At 38.7% G+C, this 11,784-nt stretch overlaps 1 protein-coding gene across 2 annotated transcripts in view; it reads left to right on the forward strand.

The window, feature by feature from the left end:
- Positions 1-10,291, forward strand: part of LOC128698218 (uncharacterized) — a gene marked incomplete at its 3' end in the record, with an annotated part of 62,762 nt that extends 52,471 nt beyond the window's left edge. For both annotated transcript variants that reach the window (XM_070081227.1, XM_070081228.1), the window contains 4 exon segments: positions 2,538-2,683; positions 6,646-6,758; positions 9,270-9,506; positions 10,152-10,291. In XM_070081227.1, the coding sequence (XP_069937328.1) occupies positions 2,538-2,683; positions 6,646-6,758; positions 9,270-9,506; positions 10,152-10,291 (636 nt within the window).
- Positions 10,292-11,784: the final 1,493 nt, after the last annotated feature.

Raw genomic sequence — 11,784 nt, forward strand, 5'->3', positions numbered from 1 at the left:
GGTTGTAAGAGAAGTAAATGCGAGGGTCTTGGCAAGAGGCGTGGAGTTAAAAGATAAAGAATCACACACAAAGTGGGAGTTGTCACAGCTGCTCTTTGCTGATGACACTGTGCTCTTGGGAGATTCTGAAGAGAAGTTGCAGAGATTGGTGGATGAATTTGGTAGGGTGTGCAAAAGAAGAAAATTAAAGGTGAATACAGGAAAGAGTAAGGTTATGAGGATAACAAAAAGATTAGGTGATGAAAGATTGAATATCAGATTGGAGGGAGAGAGTATGGAGGAGGTGAACGTATTCAGATATTTGGGAGTGGACGTGTCAGCGGATGGGTCTATGAAAGATGAGGTGAATCATAGAATTGATGAGGGAAAAAGAGTGAGTGGTGCACTTAGGAGTCTGTGGAGACAAAGAACTTTGTCCTTGGAGGCAAAGAGGGGAATGTATGAGAGTATAGTTTTACCAACGCTCTTATATGGGTGTGAAGCGTGGGTGATGAATGTTGCAGCGAGGAGAAGGCTGGAGGCAGTGGAGATGTCATGTCTGAGGGCAATGTGTGGTGTGAATATAATGCAGAGAATTCGTAGTTTGGAAGTTAGGAGGAGGTGCGGGATTACCAAAACTGTTGTCCAGAGGGCTGAGGAAGGGTTGTTGAGGTGGTTCGGACATGTAGAGAGAATGGAGCGAAACAGAATGACTTCAAGAGTGTATCAGTCTGTAGTGGAAGGAAGGCGGGGTAGGGGTCGGCCTAGGAAGGGTTGGAGGGAGGGGGTAAAGGAGGTTTTGTGTGCGAGGGGCTTGGACTTCCAGCAGGCATGCGTGAGCGTGTTTGATAGGAGTGAATGGAGACAAATGGTTTTTAATACTTGACGTGCTGTTGGAGTGTGAGCAAAGTAACATTTATGAAGGGATTCAGGGAAACCGGCAGGCCGGACTTGAGTCCTGGAGATGGGAAGTACAGTGCCTGCACTCTGAAGGAGGGGTGTTAATATTGCAGTTTAAAAACTGTAGTGTAAAGCACCCTTCTGGCAAGACAGTGATGGAGTGAATGATGGTGAAAGTTTTTCTTTTTCGGGCCACCCTGCCTTGGTGGGAATCGGCCGGTGTGATAATAAAAAAAAAAAAAAAATAAAAAACGTTATCTATGGAGGCAAAGAAGGGAATGTATGAAAGTATAGTAGTACCAACACTCTTATATGGATGTGAAGCTTGGGTGGTAAATGCAGCAGCGAGGAGACGGTTGGAGGCAGTGGAGATGTCCTGTCTAAGGGCAATGTGCGGTGTAAATATTATGCAGAAAATTCGGAGTGTGGAAATTAGGAGAAGGTGTGGAGTTAATAAAAGCATTAGTCAGAGGGCAGAAGAGGGGTTGTTGAGGTGGTTTGGTCATTTAGAGAGAATGAATCAAAGTAGAATGACATGGAAAGCATATAAATCTATAGGGGAAGGAAAGAGGGGTAGGGGTCGTCCTCGAAAGGGTTGGAAAGAGGGGGTAAAGGAGGTTTTGTGGGTGAGGGGCTTGGACTTCCAGCAAGCGTGCATGAGCGTGTTAGATAGGAGTGAATGGAGACGAATGATACTTGGGACCTGACGATCTGTTGGAGTGTGAGCAGGGTAATATTTAGTGAAGGGATTCAGGGAAACCGGTTATTTTCATATAGTCGGACTTGAGTCCTGGAAATGGGAAGTACAATGCCTGCACTTTAAAGGAGGGGTTTGGGATATTGGCAGTTTGGAGGGATATGTTGTGTATCTCTATACGTATATACTTCTAAACTGTTATATTCTGAGCACCTCTGCAAAAGCAGTGATAATGTGTGAGTGTGGTGAAAGTGTTGAATGATGATGAAAGTATTTTCTTTTTGGGGATTTTCTTTCTTTTTTGTGGGTCACCCTGCCTCGGTGGGAGACGACCGACTTGTTGAAAAAAAAAAAAAAAAAAAAAAAACAGGTGCTTCTCAACTTATGATGGTTTGACTTATGATATTTTGACTTTGCGATGGTGCAGTAGCAATTACTTTGGAGATGAAATTGAGATAGTTACCTAGCATGAAGGCAGCAAGTCCGTAACTTGTATTCATTTAGTTACTTTTTATTACTGGTACGTATTTAGTTTTTTGCATTAATTATTTGTTGATTTACTTATTCAGTGACAGTAGTTATTTAATAACTTATTTAGCATATCATATTCAACTTAAAATATTTTCGACTAACGATGGATTTATCTGAATGTAATCCCATCGTAAGTCAAGGAGCACCTTTACTTGTCTTATCAACTTCAGTATTAATGTCAGTAAAAAGCCAACCTTAAGCTTGATTGTATAAATATTAGTACAATTTTTTTTTTTTAGCACAATAACTGTCTCCCACCAAGGCAGGATGACCAGAAGAAGAAGAAAGCAGAGTTTTTCTTTGTTTTACAATTTGTAACTTACACATGAGAAAGGGTTAATACTAGTACTGTCTGTATTAAAAAATGTCAGTATTTTAAATCCTTAAGTGACATAGTAATCGATGTACATTTCTACACTTGTTCTTGCAGTATTCTGAATACTTGGCTGCAGTGGTCCATAGTGACTGAAGATCAAGCATATAATATAGAACCTCCGTTGCCCTCTCTTCCAGCCGAACTTCTCAATTTGTATTGTTGCATTGCCCCAAGGCTGGCACTTATAAGCAGCCACCAAGGTGATACACATTGAAAACTTTCGTGCTTTTTTTTTTTTTTCCATGTTGAAGGTTCTTTATAAGCCCATGGAGGCTTTACCACAAAGAGATGACTGAGAATTTTCTCCTTGTTGTTGTTATACTCCAGCAGTTAGCACCATAGTTAAGTGTTATAGCACCCTATATCTATATATATTTTTATTAACATATCGGCCGTTTCCCACCAAGGCAGGGGTGGCCTGAAAAAGAAAAACTTTCATCGTAATTCACTTCATTACTACCTTGCCAGAGGCATGCTTACACTACAATTATAAAACTGCAGCATTAACACCCCTCCTTCAGAGTGCAAGCACTGTACTTCCCATCTCCAGGAATCAAGTCCAGCCTGCCAGTTTTCCTGAATCCCTTCATAAATGTTACCTTGCTTAAACTCCAACAGCATGTCAAGTTCTAAAAACCATTTGTGTCCATTCTCTCCTATCTAATACACTCACGCATAGTTGCTGGAAGTTCAAGCTCCTCCCTAGAACAAAGCTTTCCTAGGCCAACCCCTACCCTGCCTTCCCTCCACTACAGATTTATACACTCTCAAAGTCATTCTATTTTGTTCCAACCTCTCTGCATGTCCGAACCACCTCAACAACCCCTCCTCGGCCCTCTGGATAATAGTTTTGGTAATCCCGTACCTCCTCCTAATTTCCAAACTATGAATTCTCTGCATTATGTTCACACCACACATTGCCCTCAGACATGACATCTTCACTGCTTCCAGTCTTCTTCTTGTTGCAACATTGACCACCCATGTTTCACACCATATAAGAGTGTTGGTATAACTATACTCTCATACATTACCCTCTTTGCTTCCACAGACAAAGTTCTTTGTCTCCAAAGACTCCTAAGTGCACCACTCACCTTTTACCCCTCTTCAGTTCTGTGATTCACCTCATCTTTTATAGACCCATCTGCTGACACGTCCACTCCTAAATATCTGAATACATTAAAAAAAAAAAAAAAAAAACATTCACCTCCTCCATGCTCTCTCCCTCCAACCTGATATCCAATCTTTTGTCACCTAATTTTTTTTTGTTATCCCCATCACCTTACACTCTCTTATATTCTTCATTTACATACCCCACCAAACTCATCCATCAGTCTCTGCAGCAACTGTTATAACTCCCACTTTGTGTTAGTCTTTTTCTTTTAACCCCAAGCCTCTTGCCAACACCTGAGCATTCACTTCTTTTACAACCCCATCTATAAATATATTGAACAACCATGGTGACATCACAAATCCATGTCTAAGGCCTACATTTACTGAGAAATAATCTCCCTCTCTCCTATATACTCTAACCTGAACCTCACTATCCTCGTAAAAACTCTTCACTGCTTTCAGTAACCTACCTCCTATTCCATACATTTGCAACATCTGCCACATTGCCCCCTTATCCACCCTGTCATATTCCTTTTCCAAATCCATAAATGCCACAAAAACCTCTTTACCTTTATCTGAATACTGTGTGTTTCACTGTAAACACTTGGTCTACACACTCCCTACCTTTTCTAAAGCCTCCTTGTTCATCTGCTATCCTACTCTCCATCTTACTCTTAACTCTTTCAATAATAACTCTACCATATGCTTTACCAGGTATACTCAACAGACTTTACTTTTTTTTTTTTTTAACAAGTCGGCCATCTCCCACCGAGGCAGGGCGACCCAAAAAGAAAGAAAATCCCCAAAAAGAAAATACTTTCATCATCATTCAACACTTTCACCTCACTCACACATAATCACTGTTTTTGCAGAGGTGCTCAGAATACAACAGTTTAGAAGTATGTATGTATAAAGATACACAACATATCCTTCCAAACTGCCAGTATCCTAAACCCCTCCTTTAAAGTGCAGGCATTGTACTTCCCATTTCCAGGACTCAAGTCTGGCTACATAAAATAACTGGTTTCCCTGAATCCCTTCACTAAATATTACCCTGCTCACACTCCAACAGCTCGTCAAGTCCCAAATACCATTCGTCTCCATTTGCTCCTATCTAACAGGCTCACGCACGCTTGGTGGAGGTCCAAGCCCTTTGCCCACAAAACCTCCTTTACCCCCTCCCTCCAACCTTTTCGAGGACAACCCCTACCCCGCCTTATTCCCCTATAATTTTTGCACTCTCTTTTGTTCCCTTTGCCTTTATACAAAGGAACTATGCATATCCTCTGCCAATCCCTAGGTACATTATCCTCTTCCATACATTTATTAAATAAAAGTACCAACCACTCCAAAACTATATCCCCTACCTGCTTTTAACATTTCTGTCTTTATCCCATCAATCCCAGCTGCCTTACCCGCTTTCATTCTACCCACTGCCTCCTGAACTTTCCCCACACTCACAACTGGCTCTTCCTCACTCCTACAAGATGTTATTCCTTCTTGCCCTCTACATGACTTCACAGCTTCCCTATCTTCATCAACATTTAACAATTCCTCAAAATATTCCCTCCATCTTCCTGGTACCCCTAACTCTCCATTTAGTAACTCTTCTCTCCTATTTTAAGCTATCAAATCCATTCATTCCCTTGGCTTCCTCAACTTATTAATCTCACTTCAAAATTTTTTTTATTTTCAACAATATTTGTTGATAACATCTCACTCACTCTCTCATTTGCTCTCTTCTTGCATTGCTTAACCACTCTCTTAGCTTCTCTTTTTCTCTTCATATATTCCTCCTTTCTTGCATCACTACTACTATGTAAAAACCTCTCACATGCTAACTTTTTCTCATTTTCTACTTTCTTTACATCATCATTCCACCAATCGTTCTTCTTCCCTCCCGCACCCACTTTCCTGTAACCACAAACTTTTGCTGAAAACTCTAGCACTACATTCTTAAACCTACCCCATACATCTTTGACCCCATTGCCTATACTCTCACTAGCCCATTTAGCCTTCAATAGTTGTTTATATCTTAACCTAACTGCCTCCTCCTCCAGTTTATAACCCTTACCTCTCTCTCTTACTTGCTGCTTCTATTTTCCTTGTATCCTATCTACCTTTTACTCTCACTGTAGCTACAACTAAAAAGTAATCTGATATATCTGTGGCCTCTCTATAAACATGTACATCCTGAAGTCTACTCAAAAGTCTTTTATCTTCCAATACATAATCCAGCAAAGTACTGCCATTATGCCCTATGTCACATTATGTATACTTATTTATCCTCTCTTTCTTCACATATGTATTACCTGTAACGAAACCCCTTTCTATACAGAATTCAATGAAAGGGCCCCCATTATCATTTACACCTGTTATTGTTTATTAATGTAGTTTTATGCTCTTTACTTATGTGAATTTCACCGTGTGGAATAAATGTTTGTATTTTTATTTGCTAAACATGTAAATTATTTGGCTAGCCAGACTCGAGTCCTGGAGGTGGGAAGTACAGTGCCTGCACTCTGAAGGAGGGATGGGGATATTTGCAGTTTTGAACTGTAGTGTTGGCACTTCTCTGGCAAGAAAGTCATGGAGTGAATGATGGCTAAAGTGTTTCTTCTTTTTGGGTCACCCTACATCAGTGGGAGATGGCCAGTTTGTTAAAAAAAAAAAACAATTATTTTGACAAAGTTCTCAAGTTTTAAAACACTCGCATACATGAGAAAAATTTGGGGAATACTTGACACGAGCCACTACTCCAAGTCAATCTTCAGGGGCAACAAGTTATCAGACATAGACTAAATCAATATAAAATGTAATAAGATAAAAATTGATCATATCTCAGGGTTGTTTACTTTATTATTTAATGTCGTAGGTAAAAGACTCGTTTGAACAGTTCTAGACATTTACCATGGAAAATATTTCCCTAATAATTGTCTTGATCAGTGCATGTGTGTCAATTACCTACCCTTATTTTTTTATACAAAATCCTTGTAATTATTACCAGATTATAATCACTGATTTTATTTAATAATTTTTATATCCTATTTAGACGAGAGAGAAAAAACAGTGGCCGATGTGTATTTGTGTCTTGAAGGCTGTGATGTACCTAGGTGTTCTGAACTTTACTTCCAGCAGACAGCTGCTTGCATACAACAACACAAGGTATGTCCAGAAGATTGCTGTTAGATATGGTTTTAAGTGGTATTGATTGTTAGATATTGGTGTTTCATCCTGAGTATATTTAAGATTGCTCTTCTTTGGGTAAACTCTTAGCAGACAGAGATGATCCACCACCAGTTCTTGTGCACAATGACAACCCTTGTGTTTACCATTTCATATAAGCATGTGCACTCAGTTCACATGCTGAGGTCTGGGGGTCGATCTCCGGTAGGGGTGGAAACATTAGGACATGTTTCCTTAAGACACCTGCTGTCCCTGTTCACCTAGCAGTAAAAGAGGTACCTGAGTGTTATTGACTGGTCTGGGTTATGTCTTGGGGACAAAATTGATTTCATTTGCCTGAAATCCTCTGCATAACACCTGCTTTCTATGTAGTAGTATGTCATTAGTGTCAGCTGTAGTCTGCATAAGTTGCATCATGTACTTGTAGAAATAAAGATTATTTATTTATGATTGCAAATATATAAAAATAACAGTGAAAATAAGAACACCTGAGATCTTTCATGTTCTTACACACACATCTGGAGATGTATGTAAGCACACGAAAGCACTCAGGTGTTTTCCCTATTTTTACTGAGGCATTTTTATATTCAGATTGTCATCATTATGTTTATGGTGCTTTGACTGCCACATCAATTAACAATGAAAAATGCTCTCTGTACACTAGATCATCATCTTATTGATATATTGTATAGAAGATTTAGTTTTATATTATCTTATATTATTGAAAGACTGAATAATGTGGGTGAACAATATTGATGGCTATTAATAGTGATATTTAAACACTCGCTGAACAATGAACTGTACAGCCAGTGCAAGGGTAGAAAGATTAGGCATGTTTCCTTACACCGGTTGTCTGTGTTCACCCATCAGTAAATGGGTACCTGGGTGTTAGTCGACTGGTGTGGGTCACATCTTGGGACAAAATTGACCTAATTTGCCTGAAATGCTCTGCATAACAAAGGGCTTTCTATGTAGTAGTATGTCATTCATGTCAGCTAGGCCTTTATTCCTTGTACATGTACTTGTAGAATTTAATATATTATTATACTATTATCAAATCCGCACAGTTCAAATTATATATAGTTTTTGCACGTGATTTGAAGAGTTTTGGGGCAAAAAACTAGCATTAACCCTTAAACTGTCCAAACGTAGATCTATGGTTTCACGCATAGCACTCCAACCTTGATTTTTCTCCATAAGAAAGCATGTAAAGAAAAATGTAGATCTACGTTCGGAGTGCTATGCGAGCGAATGTAGATCTACGTTTGGACAGTTTAAGGGTAAATTAATTTTGCACTAAAGCAAAGCTCGCACTCTTTGAACTCACACTAATCGAGACCTGGATGTTTTGACACCGACTGTATTCCACCAAGGCAGGGTGACCTAAAAAGAAAAATGAAATATTTTTTTTTTTTTTTTAAAAAAGGGGCTAGTAACCCCTCCAGTATAAATTACTAAATTAAAAAAAAAAGAAACTTGTTTTTATACTGGAGAAGGGGTTGTTAGCCCCTTAATCCCAGTATTTTAGTCACCTCTTATGACACACATGGCTTATGGAGGAAGAATTCTTATCCACTTCCTCATGAAATATTTTCTGTATGTGTTTAGATAAATTCTAGGTAGTAGGTTGGAAGACAGCAACCGCCCAGGGAGATACTACCGTCCTGCCAAGTGAGTGTAAAACGGAAGCCTGTAATTGTTTTACACGATGGTAGGATTGCTGATGTCTTCTTTTTCTGTCTCATATACATGCAAGATTTCAGGCACGTCTTGCTACTTCTACTTACACTTAGGTCACACTACACATACATGTACAAGCATATATATACACACACTCCTCTGGGTTTTCTTCTATTTTCTTACTAGTTCTTGTTTATTTCCTCTTACCTCCATGGGAAAGTGGAACAGAATTCTTCTTCCGTAAGCCATGCATGTTGTAAGAGGCGACTAAAATGCCGGGAGCAAGGGGCTAGTAACCCCTTCTCCTGTATATATTACTAAATGTAAAAGGAGAAACTTTCATTTTTCCTTTTGGGCCACCCCGCCTCGGTGGGATACGGCCGGTTTGTTGAAAGAAAGAAGTTTAGATAAATATTTGTAGGCAAGACAGCTATTAAATAAATAATGGTGAAGGTGTTTCTTTCTTTGGGTCACGTTACTGTGGTAGGCAGTAGCCACTGCAGTAGAATTTTTTGTTTTTCCTGCGAATAGATTTGGGTGGGATGTTGCACTTGAGTATTTAAATTAATATATCCGTGCACATCTAAAAGACAGCTAGGGGTTGATTGACGGTGAGCACATTTTCTTCTTTGAGTCATCTTACCTATGTGAGAAGCGGCCTTTGTGTTGAAGAAAAATGTTTGCAAAAAGCATTGTTTTGTATCCTTTTTCCACGAAGTGTATAGACATCACAGTTTGAATAACCCTCTAAATTGCGATACTTCATCCATATTTGGTAAAATGTATTCTAATTATTGTATATTTTACCAGATTCCTCTTGAGAAATGGATTGCTTTTGAGCTGCAAGCCACTTGGGCAGAAACTTCTATAGATGTGCAACAGGCTTACCTCAAGTGCAGGGTGCTCAAGGATTTTGTGTCTGCAGACGAAGACGTTGGTGCAGGCAACACAGTCGAGATGATCACCACAAGTGATGACATTTCTCTCTCTCTCACTCAGATAATAATAGAAATGGTCTTTACTTTTCTAAAAGTTGGTCTGAAGAAGGTAACTGTATTTTTCATTCAGTGTTTATGGAGGTAAAATGATACAAAAAATGTTTTGGGTAATATCATTAACTCAGTATTACCTATAACATCTCTTCTAATATATTTACAGCTCCTTTTTAATATTGGAAAATGGGGCTGTTTTTTTAATGTTGGAAAATGAGGAGGTTCCTTTTTCAGTATTGAAAAATGGAGCCGTTTCAGAAATATTTATACAGGAAATATAATATAATCACTTCTTAATTTCTCAGTTTAAAATTATATCAGTGCACCATGCAGAAACAAGTGAAGGTATATACAGTGAAAGACTGCAGTCAGCAGGATTCAAACCCACGTTTGGAAGGTGGCATAATTCTTTACAAGACACCTTTGACCACTAAGCCACATGCTGAGTGGTCAAATGCTGACATCAAAGTTCATATGACCCTCCAGGTTGTAACATCCTCACTCCTCCTTTAGAATTCAGGCACTAATAGTTTATTTAAAAACTGCTCTTATTTTCACAAATTACAATGAAAATCATAATTGTTGTTTGTAGAATATTAATTTACAAGATGCTAATTTACAAGGTACTAACTTACAAAATACTAATTTATGAGATACATATTTCTAAAAGTCTCTAGCTGATATTTATGTTTAATTCTAGGAAAACTCCAGCGAAATATTGCTGCTCATACAATCACTTGCGCAGCATAATCTCAACCCCAGTATCTGTCTTCTTGAGGAATGGTATAAACGTCACACAGAAAGAACCATCAGTGATATTTCGGTTTTGTCTTTCATGAGGTGAGTATAGCAAGAAAGGCATGCTCTTCTGCTTCACTCTGTTTCAATGATTTTTTTTTTTACATGGTTGATTTAGCAAATAGAGGGTAAGAGAGGGTTTATGTGAGAGTAGGTAAGAGTGGGTGTGAGGGTGATTGTTGTCATTGTGTAGTGTTCTTTATTAGTCCAACTGTTTATCAAACATGTAAATAACACAGCTAGCTGTGCTGATTGGGGGCCTCCCCCACCAGGCCAACAACCAACCCATCCCACCTTAATACTACACCAACCTCCACCAGATCTGTCAACCAATGATGTACCAATGCAACATAAATATTAAATCTTAAGTTTTTGAACAATCTTTACTAAACAAATATGAGTTTTCCGTACATGCTTTATGCATGAACCTAAACAGAGTTTAAATGCATTTTGTAAAAACTGAGAAAAATATATTATTTACACCTAAGAATATAATAATTGGTTCCAAATTCCCATTGTCATAAGTGCTAAGCCTCATAAGTAGGAACTCTGCTGTACTGTGCATATGCCAGTACTAGTTACCTTGTGTGTCTCATGAGTGATAATTTATTCCTATACGAGTGTATATTTATAAATGGCCTGCCTTGGTGGGATACAGCCGGTTTGTTGAAAAAAAAGAATTATAAATGTTGTAACATATCATGTTTAATTTACTACATGTGAAAAGAAAAACTCATTTTCCATTTTAGGTCACACTGTCTTGGTGGGAGATGGACTGTGCGTTGAAAAAAATATATTTAATGTTTAATTTATAATTTTTTATTTGACACAGCATGTGTAGATAAAGTGAAACGTAGGTAATTATGAAAACGAGGACTTACTGTTCCCGCATACAGGTGTCCCTTGCTTTATGTGATAGGCACATTCCAGGCCCATGGTGCATGTGGTAGGGAAAGACAAAATAGATTTCATTGCAGCAACATTTTTCTCACTGTAGAGCAGAAATTGTCAGCCTTTTGTAGTTCAGGATCCACCATGTATGTCTCAGGATGAGAACTCACCATGTGTTTTATGACATATTTTGAGTGTATGTTAGTTTATGAACACTCATAGATGCCGAAACACTAGATTACAATCACTACGCATCAGATTAATTATGTCTTTACGTAAATAAGAATTAATTGGTAATTACTGGGTAACAATACTTGCATGTAGAGCAACCCCCTCCAATTAGAGCCACAGAGTGAAAATGAGTTAAGCTCATAGTGAGAAATTCTTCACATGACCTGTTCTCTGTGGAAAACATGATGTGTTCTGTGGAGAACATGACCTGTTCTCTGTGGAAAACATGATGTGTTCTGTGGAGAACATGACCTGTTCTCTGTGGAAAACATGATGTGTTCTGTGGAGAACATGACCTGTTCTCTGTGGAAAACATGATGTGTTCTGTGGAGAACATGCCCTGTTGTTCAAAGGATGAAACAGTGTGCCAATAAAAACTTGTTCTACAGCCTGTCTCTTCTCTGTTGGTAGCA

This window comes from Cherax quadricarinatus, unplaced genomic scaffold (genome assembly GCF_038502225.1).
Source record: "Cherax quadricarinatus isolate ZL_2023a unplaced genomic scaffold, ASM3850222v1 Contig1997, whole genome shotgun sequence".
Lineage (NCBI taxonomy): Eukaryota > Metazoa > Arthropoda > Malacostraca > Decapoda > Parastacidae > Cherax > Cherax quadricarinatus.